Source organism: Schistocerca serialis, chromosome 1 (genome assembly GCF_023864345.2).
Source record: "Schistocerca serialis cubense isolate TAMUIC-IGC-003099 chromosome 1, iqSchSeri2.2, whole genome shotgun sequence".
Classification (NCBI taxonomy): domain Eukaryota; kingdom Metazoa; phylum Arthropoda; class Insecta; order Orthoptera; family Acrididae; genus Schistocerca; species Schistocerca serialis.
Genome location: NC_064638.1, coordinates 1,261,568,111 through 1,261,595,372, shown reverse-complemented (window position 1 = coordinate 1,261,595,372; position 27,262 = coordinate 1,261,568,111). Strand labels below are relative to the sequence as shown.

Genomic DNA, 27,262 nt, shown 5'->3' with positions numbered 1-27,262 from the left:
CCATAATGAAAAGTAATACTTTCATACATATGGAAAACATGTGCATTTAAAAATGATAAGGTTTACCTGTTTTAAAACATATCCTTATATAATCAAGCCATAGTAGCATGATCAAAAAACACACACATAAACAGCTTAGTGTCATCATACTGATTTAAAATATGGTGTAAATTTGCCCACAATGCCAGCAGAGTTATCCTCTTAAGAGCATTACTCTTCTTAACAAACTGAGGTACAGTAGCTACAAAATGTTTTTGTGTCATAAGCTCGTTAGATATCGTCAGTGTGCAATTTGCAGGGGGGGATGGGGGGGGGGGGGGGATCTCCCCCCGTCTGCATCAGACCATCCTGTTGTCTGGTTTTAGTTTATGCATCCCAACTTGGGATGTTTATTTCCCACGCACTGGAGTAAAACTTTACATATAATTTAAATTTGTGGAGCCGAACACTGAAAGTTTTTAGTAAGTCTTACTATTAATACTATTAATATGTTTCAGTTTTCTAACATCAGAATAAGTACAGCTTTTCACAAATGTGCCTCTACTTTTTGAATTCCTCTCGTTTACCTGTATGTAGATGATTTTGTAAATAAGCTTTACCTATAATGTACTTTTAAAGATATAACAAGGGATGGCTTTTCTGATAGTGCATATGCGTGAATAGTGAGTTTTGGCATTAACATGTATTTATAAATAGCTGTTTAACCATGCGTAATGCCACGGTCCAAGCTAGTAACATATATAATTCTACTAAACCCCTAAGACATCCCCCCCCCCCCACTGGTAAAAGCACAAATCGCACCCTGGATGTCACTATTGTAGGCCTACACATTTCCTTCAATTATACGATTGTACAAAATCCAATAAAATGAAAAAGTACATTTGATAGAAACTATTGTGGGCTTATAATGTGTATAAGTTGTTACAGTAATAAAATGTAAGAAATTAAAAACATGGATAAAGAGGAAATACATAAATCATAACAAGTGTTTCTGTGACACTTATACAGTGATTTTAAGATTAAAAACAATAACATATACATGAACAAGCTTAAGGAACCAATAAAATAAGAATGATACAATAGTGCCACACTGGCTGCTCTTTCACAGTAAGATTTAGGAGCATTTACAGCCATGTAACAAAACTGCCTTGGGATTTCATCCAGCAGAAACCAACCATACTATATGGAGCATTAAGAATAGCATGTGAATTCTCCACAGAGAACAAAAAGGTCATTGTCTCTGTTTGTTGGAAGAGCTTGAAACTCATAAAAGGCAAAAAGCAGGAACCAGCAGGAGTGCTCAATGAGCAGAACGATTATGTGCCCAGAGCTTACTTTATTTTGTTTGACACTGTTTTACATTGATCATTGAATGTCTCTCTTATGTATATCTTGTCTTCTCAGTACCTACTGTAGTATTAAAGTGGATTACATGTTTGTTTCATTTTCTTACATTGACCATGTTACCCTCATGTTTGACCGTCCCTTCACTGGTTTTGTCAAACCCTCACTTTCCTCAAAATGTGTACATAGAAGTCAGATTTTGAGATATTGGAAGAGATGAGAGTCACTGGTCATGAGATCAGAAGAACTGAGGACATAATCAAAATTCTGCTAAATGAACTTGCATAAATCTGTAGGTATGCACATTGCTTCTGGTAGCTTACACATTGTTACAGTTTTCAACAATGTTGCCCTGACAACTCATGGAATTGTAGAGAAATATATTTTATCATAAAGCTATAATTTTCTCTCATATTTGGATTCAAGACTCAGCAAGATCATCAGTACCGGCCCTAGATCTGTCACCTCTAGACTCATTTGAATAACCCTTCTTCAACACTTTTGTTTCACTCATGTTCCATCAGAATTGATGGCAAATTTCAGCTGCATTATAAGCTCACGTATTTAGAAATTTCGCATCTGATAGGAGTTTTCGTTACTGCTCTCACTGGTCTTTTGAAACTGTCACCACCATATCACTGTCAGTTCATTGTCATTTACTTTCACAAAACAGTGTGGTTTTACCTCATAAATGGTGGTGACAGTTTCAAAAGACCAGTGTGCAGAAGCAGTATCATCAATTGCAAATTGTACATTATTACTCCTTAAATTTCATACAGAACTCAAACTGAATCTTTGTTTACTTATCCTTGTAAAAAATGTAAACTGTCTTCTGTTTTCATATATGTTAAACTTCTTATCCCCTCTAACGAACTCTGTAGTTGATGGCTAAGCTATAATAAGTTCCCAGTAGAGTGGGACAAATCTAAGCACATAAAATGTGATAAAAAACTAAGGAGAATTTTTCTTGAAATATTTTTATTTATTCATCAAAATCAGCTTTGTTCTCTTCAAAGTAATCCCCTTCAGATATAATACACTTGTGCCAGTGCTTTTTCCAATCTAGGAAGCACTTCTGGAATTCACTTTATGTTTTGATGTTCAGTTTCTTCAGAGATTCTGGTTTTACCTCATAAATGGTGGCAAAAGGACATCCTTTCATGGTTCTCTTCAGCCTTGGGAAAGAAAGAAGTCGCAAAGGGCCATGTCCAGCAAATAAAGTAGCTGAGGCAAAATAACGATTTTGTTTCTCGCAAAAAAATATCGAACAAGCATAGAGGTGTGAGTGAGAGCATTATTGTGATGCAATTTGCACAAGTGGTTTTGTCATAATTCTGGTCATTTTCTTTGGATTGATTCAAACAAACAGCATGTAACATGCAGACAGTGTCCTTTATTGGCAGTTCGACCATAAGGTAGGAACTCATGATGCACTTTCCAGTTGTAATTGATGAAGACAGGGAGAAGAATCTTTACATGTGATCGAAGTTTCCGAAATTTTTTCGGTCTTGACTCTTCAGTCAGTTTCCATTGGGACAGTTGCGCTTGGGATCAATGTCATATCCATGTACCCATGTTCTGTCCTCTGTTATACTATTCTTTAGAAGTTTTGGATCATTGTCGACTTCATTCAGCAATTCCTGAGTGACGTGTATGCAATGTTATTTCTGATCAAAGGGGGAGGACAGTAAACTGCTGCTGGTAGCATACACGGATGTTGTGGAGAGTGGGGCAGCTACGCACAGCTGGGAGGCTAGATGGAGGGTGGGGGAGAGAGGGGGGATGAGCAGAAAAGGAGAGGAGTAGAAAGACTGGATGCACTGATGGAATAGAGGGCTGTGTAATGCTGGAATAGGAACAGGGAAGGGGCTGATGGGTAAGGACAGTGACTAAGAAAGGTTGAGACTGGGAGGGTTATGGGAATGTGGGATATATTGCAGGGAGAGTTTCCACCTCTGCAATTCATAAAAGTTCTCAATGGTAGGAAGGATCCAGATGGCACAGGCGGAGAAGCAATCATTGAAATGAAGGACGTCATGTTGGGTGGTATGCTCAGCAACAGGGTGGTCCCGTAGTTTTTTGGCCAAAGTTTGTCAGTTGCTTTTCATGCATACAGAAGCTTGTTGGTTGTCATGCTCACGTAGAATGCAGCACAGTGTTTGCAGCTTAGCTTGTAGATCACATGACTGGTTTCACAAGTAGCCCTGCCTTTGAAGGATAGGTGATGTTTGTCACTGGACTGGAGGGAGGTGGGAGGATATATGGGACAGATCTTGAATCTAGACCTATTACAGGGATATAAGCCAGGAGGCAAGGATTTGGGAGCAGTTGTTGTGTGGAGATGGATCAAAATATGGTGTAGGTTGCATGGGTGGTGGGATACCATTGTGCAAGGAGTCGGAGGGATAGTGGGCAGGATATTTCTCATTTCAGGGCATGACAAGAGGTAGTAAAAAAACTGTTGGAGAATGAAATTCAGTTGCTCCAGTCCTGGGTGGTAGTGAGTAGGGGAATACTCCTCTGTGGCCGATGATGGGGCTTCGGGAGGTTTTGCGTGATGGGTAAGATAAGGCACAGGAGATCTGTGTTTTACAAAGATGGGAGGGTAATTATATGACCTTTAAAGGCCTCAATGAGACCCTCATTATATTTTGAGAGGGTCTGCTCATCACTACAGATGTGATGGCCACTGGTGGCTAGTCCGTGTGGAAGGGGCTTCTTGGTAAGGAGTGTGTGGCAAGTCTTGAAATGGCGGTACTGCTGGTGGTTGTTAGGTTTGATGTGGACAGAGGTATTGATGTAGCCATCTGTGAGGTGGAGGTCAACACCAAGGAAGGTGGCCTAATGGGTTGAGCAGGACCAGATGTAGCGAATGGGGAAGAAGGAGTTGAGATTCTGGAGGAATGTTCATAGGGTGTCCTCACACTCGGTCCAGGTCACGAAGATGTCATCAGTGAATCTGAACCAGGTGAGGGGATTAGGATTCTGCGTGTTTATGAAGGATTCCTCTAGTTGGCCCATGAACGGGTTGGCATAGGATGGCGCCATGCAGGTGCCCATAGCCATACCTAGGATTTGTTTGTAGGTAACGCCTTCAAAGGAGAAGTACTTGTGGTTGAGGATATAGTTGGTCGTGGCAGCTAGGAAGGAGGTGGTCAGTGTGGAATCCATCATGCATTGGGAAAGGTAGTGTTCAATGGCCATCAGCATTAGGGATGTTAGTGTGAAGAGAGGTAGCACCATTAGTTACAGGCAGGGCACCGTATGGTAAAGGGACAGGAACTATGGAGAGTTGGTGGAGGAGAGTAAGTTGTGGGTAATAGGCTGAAGCTATTGGTGAATGAGAGGAAGGTATTAGCCAATGAGAGCACAGATCCTCTCAGTGCGGGCTCAGTAACTGACCACAATGGGGCATCATGGGTGGTTTATGGACTTTGGGAAGTATGAAGAAGGAGGAATCCTTCATAAATATCCAGAATCCCAAACTACTCATCTGGTTCAGATTCATTGATGTCATCTTCATGATCTGGATCGAGGGTGCTCCTACTCAATATATCAGGCCACCTTCCTTGATAATGACCTCTATCTCAAAGTTTGCTATGTCAGTATCTCTGTCCATATCAAACCTACCAATTAACATAAATACCTCCACTTTGACAGCTGTCACCCATTTCATGGCAAGAAGTCCCTTCCATACAGCCTAGCCACCTGTGGCCGTCACATCTGCTGTGATGAGTGGCCATCTCGAAATATACCAGTGGTCTCACTGAAGCCTTTATAGATCGTTATTACCATCCCAACCTTGCACAAAAACAGATCTCCTGTACCTTATCTTTCCAGTCACCCAATACCTCATGAAGCCCCACCATCCAGCCACAGAGAAGCATTTTCCTCATGATTCAGTACCACCCAGAACTGGAGCAACTGAATTGTTTTCTCCCCCATGGTTCTGAGTACCTCTTATTGTGCCCCAAAATGATAAATGTGCTGCCCACTATCATTCCCACCCCTCCCACAGTGGTTTTCCACCATCCACTAAACCTACATAATATCGTACACCCTTACACAACCCGTGCTCCCAATCCCTTACCTCATGGCTCATACCCCTTAATAGACCTAAATGCAAGACCTGTCCCATACATCCTCCCACCACCACCTACTCCAGTCCTGTCACAAACATCACCTATCCCATCAAAGGCAGGGCTACTTCTGAAACCAGTCAAGTGATCTACAAGCTAAACTGCAACCACTGTCCTACATTCTCTGTGGGCATGACAACCAACAAGCTGTCTGTCCGCATGAGTGTCCACCAACAAACTGTGCCAATAAACAACTGGACCACCCTTTTGCTGAACATTCCTCCCAACATGATGTCCTTCATTTCAATGGCTGCTTCACAACCTATGTCATCTGGATCCTTCCCACCAACACTAGCTTTTCTGAATTTCGCAGGTGTAAACTCTCCCTGCAATATATCCTATGCTCTCGTAACCCTCCTAGTCTCAACCTTCATTAATCCTTGTCCTTACCCATCACTTCTTTCCTGTTCACGTTCCAGCACTATACAGCCCTCCATTCCACCAGTGCACCCAGTCTTTGTACTTCTCTTCTTTACTACCACCCCACCCCCCCACTCTCACCCAATCCTCATCTAACCTGTTGACTGCACCTAACTGCCCCACTCTCCACCTCGTCCCCGTATGCTCCTAGCGGCACTTCGCCGACCCCCACCCCTACCCTACTATCCCTCCCGGTCCCAACCCCAGCCTCTTCGTTAACCCCATACAATTGCCTCGCAGTCTGCCTCCAGATGCCAGAGACTGTAGTCATGTGTGTGTCGGTTGTGTTTGCATGAGTGTGTGCGTGTGTGTACTTTGTTTAATTTTGACAAAGGCCTTGTTGACCAAAAGCTAATTGTGTGATGGCTTTTTTTTTTCTGCAACTCAACATCTCTGCTGTATGGTGAGTAGCAACTATCCTTTTCATTATATTGTTACATTCCATCCTGGATTTTCCATTGTTTGATTTTACCTGATGGCTTTTCTTCCATCTCAACCCAGTGTTGTTTTTCTTTGTTACTATTTTCTGATCCATTACTATACTCAGTGTCCATTCTTCTTTCTTTTCTTTTCTGTGTTTCTCTTGTCGCCTCACAAACCGCGCCGCATGCTCTACTTAGAAACCACCCTGTATCAACCAACTCAGCCACGCACAACAGATGGCTGCAAGATCATGCTGATTGTTGGTGCAGCATTGTATGTCCCATGTTGCACCCATCGTATGATTAATCCTATACCTTCATATTGATCACTGGCCCTGTGCCATGCTTGCATGTGTTTTTGCATGTTCTTTCTCAAACCTTTCCTGTGCCACACGAACTTGTATCTCATCCTACCAACCGCTCCCCCTCCTCGCCACTCCTTCTCCTCTCTATTCCAGTTCCCAGTTTGCACCTACTGATTTCAGGTAATCTAGTCACTTCCACCATTCCCCTTTTGATGCTTATCCACCCAAAAGCCTGCAGCCCACATTATAAATATATATTTTTTTGTTTTCCATGTGTTCTCATTGTGACTTCATGCCAATTTCAGTTGCTTATTGCCTCTCATTATTGGCCTACTCCATCAGATTCCATCCTGGTTCCCCATATTTCTTCCTTTTCACAATTTTTTGTTTGAGTGTATTTCTGCAAATTTTTTGTCTGACATAATTCTATGGTACTTGCGTATTTTTTGCATTTTTTCTACCACCATGGATTATTGTGCCTTCCATCTGCATCAGTACAGAAAAGTTTCCGTATTCCTAGTAGAACCCAGTCCCACATACTGTTCCTGTGTTGTTGCTTAGCTCATGGGATCCTCCCAGACGGCCTTACCATCAAATTACCCATCTCTGGCTGCCACCCTTCCTTTCACAGTGACCTCCATCTGTTCAGATGCCGCCAGTCCTTAGCCCCCACCAACATAGCCCCACAAAACCAGAAACTCTCCCCAGAGTCCATCTCTCTCCTCACCCATACCATTCCCCACACTCCTACCTTCTACACACTTCTTAAATTACATAAACCCAACCACCCAGGATGCCCCATTGTAGCCGGTTACTGTGCCAGAGAATCACTGCTCTCGTAGACCAACACCTTCAGCCTATTACTCACAACCAACCCTCCTATATAAAAGCTACCAACCATTTCCTCCACTGACTCTCCACTGTTGCTGTCACTTTACCACATGATGCCCTGCTCGTCACTGTTGCTGCCACCTCCCTTTACACTAACATCCCTAATGCCCATGTCCTACCCCTGTTGAACACTACCTTTCCCAACGTACAATGGATTCCAAACCAACCACCTCCTTCCTAGTCGGCATGACCAACTACATCCTCACCCACAAGTACTTCTCCTTTGAAGGCGTTACCTTCAAACAAATTAGGGGTACAGCTATGGGCGCTCGCATGACTCCATACTATGCCAATCTATTCATGGACCATTTAGATGAAACCTTCCTAAACACCTAGAATCTGAAACCCCTCACCTGGTTCAGATTCACTGATGCCATCTTTGTGATCTGTATCAAGGGTGAGAACACCCTATCCACATTCCTCCAGAACGTCGACACCCTCTCCCCCATTCATTTCACCTGGTCCTACTCAACCCATTAGGCCACCTTCCTCAATGTTGACCTCCACTTCAAAGATGGCTGTATCAATACCTCTGTCCATATCAAACCTACCGACCACTAGCAGTACCTCCATTCTGACAGATGCCACCCATTCCATAGCAAGAAGTCCCTTCCATATGGCCTAGCCACCTGTGGCCATCACATCTGTAGGGACGAGCAGCCCCTCTCAAAATATACCAAGGATCTCACTGAGGGCTTTACAGATCGTAATTACCCTCCCAACTATGTAAAACAACAGATCCCCTGTGCCTTATTTTTCAAGTCACTCAACGCCTCCCAAAGCCCCACCATCTGGCCACATAGAAGCATTCCCGTCGTGACTCAGTACCACTCAGAACTGGAGCAGCTGAATTACATTCTCTGCCAGGATTTGCACCACCTTTTGTCATGCCCTGAAATAAGAAATGTCCTGCCACTATCCTTCCTACTCTTCCCACAGTGTTTTTTACTACCCACTGAACCTACACAATATCCTCATCCATCTCTAAAGGACCCCTGCTCCCAACCCCTTGTCTCATGGCTTATATCCCTGTCATAAATCTAGGTGCAAGACCTGTCCCATACATCCTCCCATCACCACCTACTCCAGTCCTTTCACAAACATCACCTACCCCATCAAAGGCAGGGCTGCCTGTGAAACTAGTCAGAATCTAAAAGCTAAGCTGCAGCCACTATGCTGCATTCTACACCAATATGGCAACCAACAAGCAGTGTGCCCATATGAAAGGCCACCGACAAACTGGCCAATAAACAACTGGACCATCCTGTTCCTGTAACCCTCATGGTATCAACCTTTGTTAGTCATTGTCCTTACCCATCAGCCCCTTCCCTGTTCCCATTGCAGCACTACAAGCCCTCTATTCCACCAATGCACCTAGTCTTTTTACTCCTTTTCTACTAACCCTCCACTCGCTTCCCCACACTCCATCTAAATTTCCGACTGCATCCAGCTGCCCCACTCACCACCTCATCCCTGTACACTCCCCACTCCTTCCCTACTATCCCTCCCCCTCCCAGCCCCAGCCTCCTCCTTATCCCCACCCTGTTGCCTCGCCCATGGCTTGAAGCAGGTGGTCCTTGGATATTGGCTATGCAAACTCAGAGCTGTTGCACCAACTGTGGCAGATGTGCCAGTAATGGCAGTGGTGGAGGTGTGAGCACTTTATGGCTGTAGGTGGAAATTGCTGGGTTGTGTACTTTCAGGCATGAATGTTCATCAGGCTTATCATCAGATGCACATTGGTAGTGTGTTGACATCTGAGACAGTGTGCCTCATACCTGTGTGCCTGTCTGATACCTACAACCATTGTGAAGCAGCAGTATGTGCCAGTGGCAGCAGCGTTTGTGGAAATTATGTCAACATCAAATTGCCACTGTGCATGTACCAACTGTTGTGGTGCAGTTCATTTACTGCAGTGTGATGGCATTCCACGTGTTGATTATCATTGGCTGGTAGTGCTTTCTGTTTAACTTGCAAACTATTGCATAATCCTGATCGTGATTTTAGTTTGGACCAAACTGCTGGTGATACCAGCAGACATTAATTAAGACGCCCACCAGTCTGCAGCTGATCTTAGGGTTGCAGCACTGTTTTGTGTTGGGACTTTAGTTGTTTAGTAGGTTCACCCCATTGTTGCTGCACCTGAAGCAATTGGGGTAGAATCTCATTTTTGGTGCATAAACTATGGAGTCCTGCAGCTATATTCAGCATGTGGCAGGGTGTGATATTGGCACAGTGTGGTGTTATCTCTTCAGGCAAGTTTGGCATCTGTTGGGTGGGGTCAACTGGCTCATCTTCTGTTGATTATGTCTTGGAAACTGTTGCTGTTTGACTCCACCAATACACTCTCTCAGCCACTTTTGGCAACTTGCGTAATGTCTGATCTTCTTGCACCTGTGTTGGTGGCTGCTGTAGCCAAATATGTAACAGCAAATTATCCAAAACAGTTATTATGTCTAACATACCTTGTCGATGCCATCAAAATTCTGAAGTTGTTTTGTTGCCTCCTGTTTATTCGTAAGAACCTGTCTGAGCCTTTGGTCTGGCAATTTAGTGCAGTGAGCAATTAATTCAGCTTTTAAAGTGAGGTGACGTGAGCCTGATGATGTGAAGGGTGCATAATAATGTCTGACACCAATACTGTCTCCCTTTGATCTAAACTGCTGATTACTAGCATAAATTGTTCATGATCATCGGTAACTTGTTGGAGTCCAAAAATATTTTCTGTGAACGTGAGCCAAATTTGTGGTTGTTCATTGAGTAATGGCAGGGCATGTAACTGCAAACACAGCAGGGAATAATCACTTGAGCAGACAGACAGACAGACAGCTCATTGCCCCATAGTGCAGTGTCAAATGTGGAAGAAATCACCAGAACAGTCAACTTATTCAAATCTGGCTTAACATGACCTAGTGTAGCATAGGGGTGTAAGGCTAGTTCGCGTCCGTAGTAGAATACTACACGTGCACCCTGGGTAACGCTAAATGAACTAGCACTAAAGGCAACCAGATAATCCAGATAATCCTGTGCTGGATCTCCTGGTAAACACATCATGAGTGATACCGACCAAATGAACGATGAAGAATTGACTAGAGCACTCGGACCGTGCCTCCGAGTCTGCCACCTAAACATTGAAGGCATAAGTAGGAGCAAATGTGAATTTCTCCAGAGAGTTCTCACTCAGAACAAAATCGACGTAGTCGCGATACAAGAGACTCATGCGGAAAACATAGATCAGCTGGCCTCTAGAGGAAAAATCCCTGGATTCGAGATACTGGGAGCCACCTATCACCGTAATTACGGCGTGGCAACCTACATACGAAATAAGATAGAAAATGCTTCCCTGTGTAAGATATCTACAGACAACAACATACATGAAGTTGCTGTCAAAATTGGCGAGACCATTATAGTTAACATCTATAAGCCTCCCGGCTGTCCATGGCCTCCAGAAGTACTCCAAGAATATCCCCACCCTGCTGTCTACGTAGGAGACTTTAATAGTCACCATGAGAACTGGAAGTACGCACGAAACGACCAGAACGGTGAATCCCTGATGAGCTGGAGTGAGGAGACTAACACCCACCTGATTTTCGACGCCAAGGACCGCGGAACATTTCGATCAGCAGCATGGAGACGAGATTATAACCCTGATTTATGTTTTGTCACTAAAAACAAAAACAACCAACCGCTAGCCGCAACTCGTGAAGTCCTGTCTGATTTCCCACATAGCCAGCATCGCCCTGTTATCTTAAAAGTCGGAATTAACATCCCAATCATAAAATCCTTTCCTCGCCCACGATGGAATTTCCAGAAGGCAGACTGGGCCACCTTTGCAGAAAACCTTGACAAGTGTCTAGGTTGGATACCCCCGACTAGGGACAACTATGACAGATTTGTGGGAGCAGTCATCGCCACGGCTAAGAGGAATGTACCCAGAGGCTACCGGAAAGAGTACATCCCTGGCTGGAATGAGAGATGCGAAGACCTGTACCAGGAATTTACCAAAACCAACAACCAAGAAATCGCGGACGAACTGTTGCACAGCTTAGACGCAGCTCGATGGGAAAAATGGATGGACACCGTGGAGAATCTAGATTTCACTAAATCCAGTAGGCAAGCATGGACCCTACTCCGTAACCTGGGAGGCAGTAAACGTAAAATAAAAGACACCCACCCGATAACCCCTAACAAAGTGGCCACACATATAGTTAGAACCTCAAGAGCACCAAGGGACAGAACACACACCACGACCGTCAAACGTGAATTAAGATCCTTAAAACAAAGGGCATCGCCTACCTCCGAATTTTCACAGCCTATCACAGCGGAAGAAGTTGCAGCAGCCTTGTCAAAAATCAAAAGTGGCAAGGCTCCCGGCTTCGATGGCATCCACCCGGAATTCCTACTTCACTGTGGAAAATATACTAGAACATGGCTCGCAAACTTCTTAACAGATATTTTAGAATTGGGTAATATCCCACACCAGCTTAAACGAGCAAAGATTATAGCGATACTAAAGCCAGGCAAACCTAATGACATGCCCCAAAACTACCGCCCTATCGCTCTGCTGAACTGTGTCTATAAGCTGTTGGAACGTATCATCTACAACAGAATAAGCGGAAAAATTCTTGAAGTGGTACCGATTGAATAGGCAGGTTTTCGACCCAACCGCAGTTGCACCGACCAGATCCTCTCCCTAGCAACTCATATAGAGGCGAGCTTTCAGAAAAAACTCAAAACATCAGTACCCTTTATTGACCTATCAGCCGCTTATGATACCGTTTGGCGACAAGGCCTGATATTTAAGTTGCTGCGGGTCATACCATGTAATAAGCTGGCCAACCTCATTGATAACATGCTCACAGATAGAAGTTTCAGAGTCATAATGGGCGACTTAAAAAGTGACCAAATGAAGCTCAACAATGGTTTACCACAAGGCTCCGTTCTGGCGCCATTGATGTTTAACCTCTACATATCTGACTTACCTGAAACCACTTCTCAAAAATTCGGATATGCCGACGACTGGGCAATAGCTGCAAGAGGCAGATCAATGGAGGCAACGGAAAACACATTAACTGCGGATCTAACAAAGCTGGGAGATTACTTCCGAAGGTGGAGATTACGGCCAAACGCAACAAAAACGGAGGTGACATGCTTTCACCTCGACAATGCCCAAGCAAAAAGAAAGCTCAACGTTCATTTCGAAAACAGGCAGCTAAACCATAACAATTACCCCAGATATCTAGGCGTCACCTTTGACAGAACCCTAACATTCAAGGAACACCTACGTAATACAGCCGCAAAACTTAAAACTCGAAATAATATCATACAGAAGCTATGTGGGACCACGTGGGGCTCTTCCGCGGCTGTGCTGAGATCTTCGGCTCTGGGACTTGTCTACACAACAGCAGAATATGCCGCACCGGTATGGCTAAACAGTAAACACACAGGCTTGATCGATGCTCAACTAAACTACACAATGAGGATGATATCAGGAACAATAAAGCCAACGCCTTTACACTGGCTACCTATACTGAGCAACATTCCCCCACCGGACCTGCGCAGAGAGAACGCTCTCTTACGTGAGTATGGAAAAGTGCTGAACAACGAGAAACTGCCAATCCATAAGGATGTTCTTGCCCTGGAGATGAACAGATTGCGCTCAAGACACCCCTCTTTAAAAAAGGCAAAAAATACGCATCCTCTCAACCCGGATTATGGCAACCTCTGGAAAATGCGGTGGAGAGAATCTGTGCCCCAAAACCTGCAGAATATGCCATGCATCAATGTCCAACCACCAGGATTCAATTTGCCAAGGAAAACTTGGACGACCCTGAATCGAATTCGGACAAACAACGGCAGATGTGCAGACAGCCTCCACAGGTGGGGTAAAATCACCACCCCGAGATGTGACTGCGGTGCGGACCGGCAGACGATTCGTCACATCGTGGAAGATTGCCCTCTGAGACGTTTTGCAGGAGACCCCAATGAGTTTCTGACCGCAACTGAAAGTGCAATAGATTATGTCACAAATCTGGATGTTTGTTTGTGAACTTTTGTTTGTTATATACACTATTTTTAAACACTTTTATATCTACAACTATATGTTACACACTGTGACTACTCTTTATTTCTGTGTCTTATGATTTTTATGTCTTTTCTATATGATGTGTTATATGCCATAAGCTAAATAAAAAGTGTAGCATAACGATCAAATGCACAGTGACTTGTAATCAGCTCTGCTGTTCGCATTTGTTTAACTGATATGTGATTTTGCAGTATTTTAACATTCAGTTCTATGCACTGCATTGTGTTCACTGCATTTCGTGGCAATTTTTGTGAATGTCATTATCGATGGCATGCAGCAGGTTTTGAGTGTCCTGCAGTATAGTGTCATATTTAAGAGTCCACAAAATAAATTGTCCATAATGATACTTGTTACTTCATTGTCATGGGCACTAATTACATGGGTAAGGCTTGTATACCACTTAGAATGATGTACATCTCATTTAAGCTTATAGAATTATTTTTTATTAGTTACTCTCAAAACAAAATGACAAAGAGATGAAACTTTGCACCAAAGGTAGCATATACTACAGTCAATTGCTGAATTGATTATTTCCACAACAGATAGCTCAGAAGCCTAGTCATGATGGAAACATATTAGATAATGGCAACAAACAGACCTGACCTCTTTGACAATGAGCATAGTGAAACTAGTACCAGTGATCATGAGGCATTTGCTTACTAAAGTACAAAGAGCAGCTAAAACAGGTAGGAAGATTTACATGTTCAGTAAACTAAGTGGAGTGGCAGTTGAGTCACATCTCCAAGAGGAATTCCAAACACTTATCTGTGAACAGTAACACACAGAAGAACTATGGCTCAAGCTTAAAAGAATAGTTGACCATGCACTGGACACATATTTATCTAATAGAACAGTTCATGATGGGAGAGACCCTCCTTGTTACACAGTGATTGTAAAAAGCTTCTGAAGAAACAGGGAATAAAACGGTATTGCAGTTCCCGTGTCATTCTGAATTATGATGCATTATTCCTTTGGTCATGCATGTATGCATTATACAGCTGATGGTTGTTCATATTCATAACTGCAAATACATTTCTTGTATATCATAATGGCTGTAGTTGCCACAGTGGCTGTTCCTTTGGACATCCATGGATGTCTGAAGGAACTTTGCATCTAATTCAGAATGACAGTTGCCCATTGCAATATCATATTTATCTGCTGACACGGGGCAAGTGACTTTCAAGTGAGATGTCTCCCTTGTTCAAGAATATACATAATGGATGTACAAGTGCAAGTTGTAGATACATGGTTGACGTCATATAGAAATTTGGGTGTCATCATGAGTCATGCTCGGATAGCCAGTTTCTAAGGTGACTGGTTATGATAAGCGGGAAATCCGAGTTCGAGTCTCAGTCCTGCACAAATTTTCACGTCATCATCCCATTACACAGCTGATGGTCATCCACATTCCAACTGCAAATACATTTCTTGTGTATTATGAATAATAGGTGGAAACAAAGCAGAAGGCTGTTGACAGAGAGATACTGAATAAAATTCATTTGGCTGTCAAGAGGGCAACACATAATGTCTTCCACAACTACCTCAACAGAATCATGTCAAATGATCTCTTATAAAACCTAGTGAAGTTCTAGTCACATGTCAAGGCTCTTAGTGACATCTAAGTTAGTTTTCAGACACTCGTGGATGACACAGAAACTGGAATTAAGGGTAGCAAAGCTAAAGCAGAAGTGTTGAACCCGATTTTCAGTTGTTCCTTTATTAAGGAAGATACAGATGGACTGCCCCAAATTACGTCTCACTCCACTCCAAAGATGAATTATATGGCATTGCGAAACAGGTAAAGTCATTAAAACTCAACAAGATTCCAGAGACACTGGGAATCTTGTCAGATTGTGTACAGAATTTACAACAGAGATAACTCCAGCTTTAACTGTTATATACCATAGATCCTGTGAACAAAAAACTGTTTTCCAGAGTCAGTTGATTGGAAGAAAGAACAGGCACATCCATTTATAAGAAGGATAGCAGAAGCGATCCACAAAACTACTATCCAATCTCACTGACAGCTGTCTGTCATAGAATCATAGAACATATCCGGAGATCAAACATAATAAGGCTTCAAAAATGGAATGACACCTTCAAAGCCAACCAGCATCCTGAAAGTCGTTGATCAGAGCAGTAAGGGAGATGCAGTATTTCTTGAACTCTTGAAACTATTTTACTCAATACCACATCAATGCTTATTAATGAATGTATGCTCATAAGGACTTTCAAATGAAATTTGTGACTGGATTGATGATTTCTTGTAGGGGGGCTGCAGAATATTGCTTTAGATAGACAGTTGTTGGTAGATGTAATAGTAATTTCAGGCCTGCCCCAGGGAAATGTGTTGACTATTGCTGTTCATTACTACAATGATTTATAGCTCGCGTCATGTAAGATGGCGCTTCCGTGCATAGAGGGAGAAGCAGGGAAGGGTGAGAACTGTGCATGCGTAGTAGCAGAGAGCGGGCAAACAAAGTCTACATTGCCGAACTGTGTTGCTGCAGACAACAGTCAGGCTCATTTGTCTAGGTACATAATATTACACATTCAAATCTATGAGAGGAGTACTAAAATATTAAAACCAGTTCTGATCAGTCATCATGAGAGAAATATTAATTCACGTCTTGATGACATTGCGTCTACTGCTCCAGAGATTTACTTTGCTTGACGTCGATACGCAAGAACAGCTGACAGAGCTTTGTGAAGATGAGAAGTACAATTTTTCTCAAAATGACAATTGTCTAACAACAAGATCTTTGAAACTGCATGCAACAATTATCAATTATTGCAGTTTGAACTATAATGTAAGTAAAAATTTAATACACAACAAAATTAACTTCAAGTACAAGCCGAAATCATTATATTTGCTTGACAACAGCTTCTGTTCAATAGAATTTTTGGAACTGTGTATAAGATGTGTATGTTGATGTGTTTGACTGTAATTAAGTGTAATCACTGTGCATAAAAAAGAATTATTGGTAGAAAAGACTAATTAAAAGACTATTGTAAAAATGGTCTGTAAGATGTCATATTTTGTGCTGTTAATGGGCATTATGAGTGTAAACTAGCTCATTCAACATTGAACAATTAACCATCATCTGCAAATAACTCTAGGGAATGATGACCGATAACATCGAAGTTCACCAATATCTCTACAAGTAACAGTTACTGTCATTTTAGGGCCTTATCCAGTTTATGTCTTGAAAATGATAGGTCTGACATGTCTGAATATCAGACTTTTGAAGAATTTATCCAGCTGCATTCCCACATGTTATTAGAGCAAGGAACATGGTGGGAGAAGCTCAACTTCTCCTTGGGCAGTATGTTGAACAGACTCAGCTGTCTGTGTCGCCTGGCCACCAAGAGCTGTTGCAGGACAATTGATTCACGGATCCAGTTATATGGCTCCTGCCATGTATAGTGATTTTATGACTATGACGAGTGGGGCCTGAAGATGCCATCAATGTAATGCGGAAACTGGTAGCACATAGAAGTTCATAAAATAAAATAAATTTCTACAATACATACAGCTGTTGCTAAATTATTGCATCAAGTCGAATAAGAATGTCCTCATTTTCCAAGATACAGGAATAACAGCTGTGTGTGGCCAGCAAGCACATGGGTGATCGGACAGGTTTGTGTGACCCTGTTGTGATAGTGACAGCACCTCACCCAGTGACTTCAACATGCTTTTGTTCACTGCCAGGTCTCCATAGAAAATCCATAAGCACCAGTGCATATCTGTGCTGCTCTGGTTTTCCACCAAAATAATCTCAATGACAGCTCTGTGTTTGGAATGCACCTCCATTACAGACGCTGTTTTGAAGACTATGCATAATGATGGTACTCATCAGAACTTCATGAAACTATGGGGACTGAAGCAGGAATATTTCACGAATTCTCACAACAAATTACACATTTTTTTCAACTGAAATTAGCCTAGAAAAAGTGTATTGCATTACTTATTGAATGGCCCTGTAGTATTCTTTGAATACATCAATGAGTTACAGTTGAAATAAGCCATCTCACACAAACACATGGCTGTAACAGTTTGCAGGGATATGAAATGAAATGGTCACATATCCTCAGAATTAAGTAACACAGGTGGCAAACTTCGATTTATTGACAGGATATAGGGAAAATTCCATCAGTTTATAAAGCAGACTGCTTGCAGATCACCCATGTGTCCCATCTTAGAACATTGCTTAAGTATTTGGGACCCACACCAAATAGGACAAGCAGGGGCCATTGAACATATTCATAGGAGGGGTGCACAGAAGGTCTCAAGTTTGTTAACTTAAGGGCAACTGTCATGGAAATATTAAGTATCCTAAGTTGGTGGACGCTTGAAGATAGAAGTCAATTATCCTGCAAAAGCCTACTTATGAAGTTTCAAGAATCAGTATTAAATAAAGAATCTAGAGATATTCTTCAGCTGCTTACATTCTGTTCCCATTGACTAATTACATCTTGCACAGAGGCATTTAAGCAGTCATTCCTCTTTACTTCATATGCAATTGGAATGGAAGTAACTCAAACAATGTGGCATCATTTTAAGTATGTAGGTAGATGTAATTTTCAATAGGAAAGTACTGTTGGTGACCTCCATTTGTGTTTTAGTTGAAGTAAGTGTTTCACTTTCTTATGTGATCATTACTTTCTTTTAATGTGATCCTAGTGACTGTAATTTTTCACATTACTTCCAGACTAAGTATGTCAGAAATGAAGACAGCCATAGGACTGCAGGCTCAGCTGGTGATTGACCAGGCAGACAGACAGGACTCTGGCCTCTATGTATGTGAAGCAGGAAACGTGTTTGGTCACAGTGAGCTGCTTGTCCATTTAACTATCCAAGGTAAGTGTATTTACAACTTTGTTCTCTATTGTTAAAACTTATTCCATGTGAGTATTAATTCTGCTGTAATTACAAAAGAGAGTAGAAGTTTCATATCAAAAGATTGCTTCAGACAGTCAGAATCTGGCATCTGTTCTTTCAGACCTGTCCGGAAGACAAGACACCATTATGATCCTGCGGCCTCTGTGATTCAAGACACAAAGGAATGAAAGACAGTTGGCAGCTAATGTCTTTAATTCCTTTGTGAATTGAATTTTTGATTAACATTGCAATCGTTTCACTTTTTTCTTTTTCTTTTCTGTCACTTAATAAAAGCTCTTGCTGCTAAAGAAATAAAGGAATCTGGGAAGAAGCATTATGTGACACGTAGTCGAAAATAGCTATGCATTATCATTTAATAGTAAATGAATTCCACAGTGAGCATTCCATTGGCTTTAGTGCTTTTTACATTTCTCTTCTTATGGTATCAATTAATAACCATTGATTTTGTTAGGGAGCTCCAAAGTTGTAATATTGTCCTCTGAAACATACCAAATTCAAACAATGGAAAGCCCAGAATGCACTATCAACATTATTATGAAAAGGATAGATTTCTAATCATCGTAAAAATGACACACTGAGTTGCAGATGGGCACAACGAAAAGAGGCACAGCATTGGGAGGCTGGGGGGGATGGAGTGGGGGGGGGGGGGGGGGGGGAGGAAAGGGCAATGGAAAATGAGAGGAGCAGAGAAGGGGAACAGATCAGTGGTATGTTGGTAGAAGGTGGTACACAGTAAGTGGAAGGGGCTGTGAATTGGGAGGAGGTGATAAAGCGGAGAGGGCAGAAACTATTGGGTGGAGGGTGTGGGAACACTAGATTACTGCAGGATGAGGCTGGGGTAGTTTTGAGAATGGAGACTGTCTTATAAAGATAACCCCCATCAGTGTAGTTCAGAAAATATGCTGCTGGAGGGGAAGACTTCAGAGGCCTGTTTTGTGAAGCAGCCACTGAAATCAAGCATATGTTCAGCTGCATGTTGTGCCACAGGTTGGTCTGCTTTGCTCTTGGCCACAGTTTGGCAGTGGCCATTCATCCTAGTGGACAACTGGTTGGTAGTCATACCGGATAAAAAGCTGTGCAGCGATTGTAGCAGAGCTGGTGTATGACAAGGCTGCTCTCATAGATCACCCAGCCTCTGATGTGGTAGGATAAGCATATGACAGGACTGACTGTGTGGATTGGGCAAGTCTTGCACCCAGGTCTTCCACAGGGATATGATCCCAGTGCCAAGGGTTTGGAATTGTAATGGACAAAGAGATGGACTAGGATGTTGTGGAGATTGGGTAGGCAGTGAAACACCGGTTTAGCAGGGGTGGTAAAAATCTCGGTTAGGATGTCCCTCATACCAGGGAACGATGATAAATTATCAAAGCACTGATTGAGGAAGTGATTCACTTGTTACAGTCTGGTGTGGTATTAAGTGATGAATGGGCACTCCTTAGTTGTTGGTTCTTGGGGATGGTGGGAGGATTGAGGGTGTGTGGGGATATGGCACGGAAAATTTGTTTACAGACTAGGTCTGGAGATAGTGCCTGTGAAGGACTTCATGAGATCCTAGCATGCAGGGCAGTGGAAATTTGTGTAACTGTAGATATGCTGTCCTATCATGACCATCCCGTATGGGAGAAATTTTTTGGTGTGGGAGGTATGGAAGTCTCAAAATGTAGGTGCTGTTGGTGATTGATGGGATTCATGTGAAGAGAGGTGTGGATGGAGCCATTAAAGAGGAGGGGGTCAACATCCATTGATGTGGCACACTGGGTAGAGAAGGACCAAGTGAAGCAGTTGGGAGAGAAGGTGTTGAGGTTGTGAAGGAATAAGGATAGGGTGTCTTTGCCCTGTGTCCAGATCATGAAGGTACCATCCGTGAACCTAAACCAGACTGGGGGTTTAGGGTTGTGGGAGTCTGGGAAGGTGTCTTCTAGATGGCCTGTAAACAGGTTGGCACAGGAGGGAGCCATGCAGGTACCCATGCTGTGCCGGAGATTTGTTTGTATACTTTCCCTTCAGAGGAGTAGCTGTATTGTATGATAAAGGTAGTAAAGTAACAATACGAGAGAAGGAAAGTTGCTACTCACTGTATAGCGGAGAAGCTGAGCCGCGATAGACACAATAAAAAGATACACACACTCATAGCTTTCAGCCATTAAGGCCTTTGCCAGTAGTAGATACACATACACAACTGCACACACACACTCACGCAAGTGCAACTTGCACACACATCTGCAGTCTCAGAAAGCTGAAACTACACTGCGATCAGCAGCACCATTGCATGATGGGAGTGGCGATTGGGTGGGGGTAAGGAGGAGGCTGGGGTGGGGAGGGGGAGGGATAGTATGGTGGGAGTGGCAGACAGTGAAGTGTTGCAGTTTAGACGGAGGATAGGAGAGAAGGTGCGGAGGGGGTAAGTAGTGGAAAGGAGAGAAATAAAAATAAAAGAAATTAAAAGACTGGGTGTGGCAGTGAAATGACGGCTATGTAGTGCTGGAATGGGAACAGGGAGGGGCTGGATGGGTGAAGACAGTGACTAACAAAGGTTGAGGCCAGGAGGGTGACGAGTAGGGCACCATGTGGTAAACCGAGAGGAACTGTGGAGAGTCGGTCGAGGAAATGGTCGTCACTATTGATGCCATCTCCCTGTACACTAACATTCCTAAAGCCCATGGCCTTACTGCTATCCAACACTACTTTCCAGAAGCCCTATGGATTCCAAACCAACAACCTCCTTCTTAGTCTCCATGACCAACTATATCCTCACCCACAATTACGTCTCCTTTGAAGGCATTACCTACAACCAAATCCATGGTATGGCTATGGGCACCCGCATCGCACCATCCTATGCTAACCTATTCATGGGCCATCTAGAGGAATCCTTCCTAAAAACCCAGAATCCTAAACCCCTCACCTGGTTCAGATTCACTAATGACATCTTTGCTATCTGGATTGAAAGTGAGGACACCTTATTCACATTCCTCCAGAACCTCAACAACTTCTCCCCTATTTGCTTCACCTGGTCCTACTCAACCCAACAAGATGACCTCCGGCCTCAGAGATGGCTACATCAGTACCTCCGTCCATATCAAACCTACTAACCACCAGCAATACCTCCACTTCGACAGCTGCTACCTGTTTCATACCAAGAAGTCCCTTCTGTACAGCCTAGCCACCCGTGGTCGTTGCATCTGCAGTGACGAGCAGTCCCTCTCTAAATACACCGAGGGTCTCACTGAAGCCTCCACTGACCGTAATTATCCTCCCATCCTTGTACAAAAATAAATTTCCCATGCCTTATCTTTCCAGTCTCCCACCACCTCCCAAAGTCCCACAGTCCGGCCACAGAGGAGCATTCCCCTCGTAACTCAGTAACATGTGGGACTGGAGCAACTGAATTACATTCTCTGCCAGGGTTTCAACTACCTCTCGTCGTGCCCTGAAATTAGAAATGTACTACCAACTATCCTTCCCACCCCTCCTACCATGGTATTCCGCCGTCCACCGACCCTACACAATATACTTGTCCATCCTTACACAACCCCTGCTCCCAATCCCTTACCTCATGGCTCATACCCCTGTAATAGACCTAGATGCAAGACCTGTCCCATACATCCTCCTACCACCACCTACTCCAGTCCGGTCACTAACATTACCTATCACATCAAAGGCAGGGCTACCTGCGAAACCGTTCATGTGATCTACAAACTAAGCTGCAACCATCGTGCTGTATTCTATGTAGGCATGACAACCAACAAGCTGTCAGTCCGCATCAACGGCCACTGACAAACTGTGGCCAAAAAACAAGTGGACCACCCTGTAGCTGAACACGCTGCCAAACATGATACCCTTCATCTCAATGACTGCTTCACAGCCTGTGCCATATGGATCCTTCCCACCAACACCAGCTTTTCTGAATTGTGCAGGTGGGAACTTTCCCTGCAATACATCGTACGTTCCTGTAACCCTCAATCTTTGTTAGTCACTGTCCTCACCCATCCAGCCCCATCCCTGTTCCCATCCCAGCACTACACAGCCGTCATTTCACTGCCACACCCAGCCTTTAATTTCTTTTATTTTTATTTCTCTCTTTTCCACTACTTACCCCCTCCACACCTTCTCTCCTACCCTCTGTCCAAACTGCAACACTTCACTGTCCGCCACTCCCACCATCCTATCTCTTCCCCTTCCCCACCCCAGCCTCCTCCTTACCCCCACACAGTCGCCACTCCCATCATGCAATGGTGCTGCTGATCACAGTGTAGTTTCAGCTCCCTGAGACTGCAGATGTGTGTGCAAGTTGCGCTTGCGTGAGTGTATGTGTGCATGTGTGTATGTATGTCTACTGCTGACAAAGGCCTTAATGGCCAAAAGCTGTGATTGTGTGAATCTTTTTATTGTGCCCATCGCAGCTCAACATCTCTCATATTGTTACATTCCATCCTTTCCATTGCTTGATTTAAAGTTAGTAAAGTGTGTGAGGAATGAAGTAGTGGGTTGGAGTGTGAAGGATGTTGGGAGAACTAGTGTTCAATAGTGTCAAGATCATGGGCATGAAGGATGTTGGTGTATAGTGAAGTGGCATCAAGTGATGATTAGGAATCCAGGAGGTAAAGGGATAGGAATGATGGATAGTCGGGGAAGGAAATGGTTGGTATCTTTGATGTGGGAGGCTGGATTTTGGGCAATTGGTTGGATGTGTTGGTTAATGAGGGCCAAAATTCCTCCGGGGGAGGGGGGGGGGGGCACACAAGTTTGTGTAATTTTGCTGTGGCGATGTCATGTGTGCGGGTGAGCATTGTCTTGATGGAAGATGACTTTCTTCTTTGCTAAACCTGTCTTTTTTTGCATATCTTTTGTTGTAATTTGTCCAGGAGGTTAGCATAGTATTTTCCAGTAATTGTTTGCCCAGTTGGAAGATAATCTACTAACAGAATCCCCTTCGCTTCTCAGAACACTGATGTCATGACCTTTCCCCTGAACGATTTCCAGTAATTGTTTGCCCGGTTGGAAGATAAGCTACAAACAGAATCCCCTTCGCTTCTCAGAACACTGATGTCATGACCTTTCCCCTGAACGAATTGTCTTTGCTTTCTTTGGTGGCGGAGGATCAGCATGTTTCCACTCCTTTGACTGTTGTTTTGTCTCTGGTGCATAGTAATACACCCAAGTTTCATCTGTGGTCACAAACTGGTGCAAAAAATCTTGTTTGTTTCTCCTAAACCGTGCCAAACATTGTTCTCATATGTCCATTCTCGTGCATTTTTATCCAGCGTCAAGAGTCATGGCACCTATCTTGCAGATAGTATTTTCATTTCTAATTCTTCAGTTGAAATTTGATATACCCTTTCATGTGACAAGACCATTTTGTGCACTTTTGCAATGATTTCTGGAGTAGTGACACATCTTTGCCGACCACTGTGCGGATAATCGTCTAAGCTCTCCCAGCAAAATTTAAATTCATTTATCCACTTTGCAACAGTTGAATCTGAAGGAGCAGAGTCCCCCAGTGTATTCTGGAAATAATCATGAATGTCCTTTGCTTTCATCCTTTCTTTAAGAAATACTTATTCACTGCTCGAATCTCAATTTTTTCCATCTTTACAAATTACTACGCAGGAACAACAACAGAGCCAAGTCACTACCACAGTTCTCTTCCAAGAGCACCAACGTGGCACATGTTTATAGGCAACCATCCAATGAATGTCATGTGAACAACTCGTTGCGCTAGCTCTGACCTGTCCTGGTGATTCCGAGAAGTTTTCAAACCATCCTCTGGATAGGATTTGTTACTCTTAAATCCAACTCAGTAATCTCCAGTTTGTTTATTTCATTGGGGATTTAATATGTCCAGGAGAGGTTTCAGTAAGATTTTGTGATCTGAAGGAGTAATGAAATCCCTATGTAATTGCTTATGTCTGTTTTGCCCTGTTTTTTTTTTATGAAGTGGTTGAATTAATGCAACCTTCCAGTTTTGTGGGATTTTTTTAGTGTCCCAGAACATATTCTTATATAATAGTTGTGATTATCTTCGCAAAATATATTCATTTATTTAACGTTTTTGTTTGCAGAGCCACCAGACCCACCACTTGACGTTGAAGTGGTGGAGGTAGACAGCAGGTCAGTCCGTCTGTCATGGCGGCCTCCATTTGATGGACACAGCAGCTTGATGGGATATCTCATACAGTACAAGAGAGCAACTAGCCTCATTGATGACTGGAATCACATTGGCACTGTTAACGTCTCCATTTCATCGTCAGGTGCTGATTTAACAAGTAAGAAGTGAGTACTTATAGCATAGTGATAACCTAGGTGGAACACTGCAAGCCACAAGAAAAATTAAAAATGCAGCAGTTTAAACTGAAATGTATAAATTTTCCTTATGCTTAGACAACCTCATTAAAATGAGGAATGAGACAGCCATTAGGAATTAGTTTATGTGAGCTAGTACCTTTCTGTTTGGAATACATTATACAGTATACCACGAAATGGTGTAAATTACAGTTTTTTAAATGTTACAAATTTACCCTCATTTTGTGAAATAAAATGTAATATTGACTTTGATTCTTAATGTTAAACTAACTTTATTGTTAGAAGAACTTAGAACACAGTGAAAATAGACTGTCGACAGATTATGATGATAAACTCATTAAAAAGAAGTCACTGTAATCCTCATGTAACCACTCATTAGAACTTTTGATAAAAGCTTATGTTATTAAAATTCAAACCCACATAAACCAAGCCATGCCATTAAAACACAAAAGTTAACTTTTATTTCTATTATTTTTGCTTCACCAGTCACCAGTTGTGAGTAATATATATTACTGTTGTTGTTGTGCTCTTCAGTCCTAAGACTGGTTTGATGCAGCTCTCCATGCTACTCTATCCTATGCAAGCTTCTTCATCTCCCAGTACCTACTGCAACCTACATCCTTCTGAATCTGTTTAGTGTATTCATCTCTTGGTCTCCCTCTACGATTTTTACCCTCCATGCTGCCTTCCAATGCTAAATTTGTGATCCCCTGATGCCTCAGAATATGTCCTACCAACCGGTCCCTTCTTCTTGTCAAGTTGTGCCACAAAGTTCTCTTCTCCCCAATCCTGTTCAATACCTCCTCATTAGTTATATGATCTACCCATCTAATCTTCTGTAGCACCACATTTCGAAAGCTTCTATTCTCTTCTTGTCCAAACTAGTTATTGTCCATGTTTCACTTCCATACATGGCTACGCTCCATATAAATACTTTCAGAAACGACTTCCTGACACTTAAATCAATACTCGATGTTAACAAATTTCTCTTCTTCAGAAGCGCTTTCCTTGTCATTGGCATTCTACATTTTATATCCTCTCTACTTCGACCATCATCAGTTATTTTGCTTCCCAAATAGCAAAACTCCTTTACTACTTTAAGTGTCTCATTTCCTAATCTAATTCCCTCAGCATCACCCGACTTAATTCAACTACATTCCATTATTCTCGTTTTGCTTTTGTTGATGTTCATCTTATACCCTCCTTTCATGACACTGTCCATTCCGTTCAACTGCTCTTCCAAGTCCTTTGCTGTCTCTGACAGAATTACAATGTCATCGGCAAACCTCAAAGTTTTTATTTCTTCTCCATGGATTTTAATACCTACTCTGAATTTTTCTTTTGCTTCCTTCATTGCTTGCTCAATATACAGATTGAATAACATCGAGGAGAGGCTACAACCCTGTCTTACTCCCTTCCCAACCACTGCTTCCCTTTCGTGCCCCTCGACTCTTATAACTGCCATCTGGTTTCTGTACAAATTGTAAATAGCCTTTCGCTCCCTGTATTTTACCCTTGCCACCTTCAGAATTTGAAAGAGCGTATTCCAGTCAACATTATCAAAAGCTTTCTCTAAGTCTACAAATGCTAGAAACGTAGGTTTGCCTTTCCTTAATCTAGCTTCTAAGGTAAGTCGTAAGGTCAGTATTGCCTCACGTGTTCCGACATTTCTATGGAATCCAAACTGATCTTCCCCAAGGTCAGCTTCTACCAGTTTTTCCATTCGTCTGTAGAGAATATGCGTTAGTATTTTGCATCTGTGACTTATTAAACTAATTGTTCGCTAATTTTCATTTCTGTCAGCACCTGCTTTCTTTGGGATCGGAATTATTATATTCTTCTTGAAGTCTGAGGGTATTTTGCCTGTCTCATACATCTTGCTCACCAGATGGTACAGTTTTGTCTGGACTGTCTCTCCCAAGGCCGTCAGTAGTTCTAATGGAATGTTGTCTACTCCCGGGGCCTTGTTTCGACTCAGGTCTTTCAGTGCTCTGTCAAACTCTTCACGCAGTATCGTATCTCCCATTTCATCTTCATCTACATCCTCTTCCATTTCCATAATATTGTCCTCAAGTACATTGCCCTTGTACAGGCCCTCTATATGCTCCCTCCACCTTTCTGCTTTCCCTTCTTTGCTTAGAACTGGGTTTCCATCTGAGCTCTTGATATTCATACAAGTGGTTCTCCTTTCTCCAAAGGTCTCTTTAATTTTCCTGTAGGCAGTATCTATCTTACCCCTAGTGAGATAACCATCTACATCATTACATTTGTCCTCTAGCCATCCCTGCTTAGCCATTTTGCACTTCCTGTCGATCTCATTTTTGAGACGTTTGTATTCCTTTTTGCCTGCTTCATTTACTGCATTTTTATATTTTCTCCTTTCATCAGTTAAATTCAGTATTTCTCCTGTTACCCAAAGATTTCTACCAGCCCTCGTCTTTTTACCTACT

At 42.7% G+C, this 27,262-nt stretch overlaps 1 protein-coding gene across 1 annotated transcript in view; it reads left to right on the top strand.

Annotated features, from left to right (window-relative positions):
* LOC126456813 (Down syndrome cell adhesion molecule-like protein Dscam2) overlaps nucleotides 1–27,262 on the top strand; it is a 389,296-nt gene that overhangs the window by 215,696 nt on the left and 146,338 nt on the right. Inside the window, exons 15-16 of the mRNA XM_050092611.1 lie at nucleotides 18,319–18,467; nucleotides 24,572–24,755. Of these exons, the coding sequence (XP_049948568.1) occupies nucleotides 18,319–18,467; nucleotides 24,572–24,755 (333 nt within the window). The remainder of the gene's footprint in view (nucleotides 1–18,318; nucleotides 18,468–24,571; nucleotides 24,756–27,262) is intronic.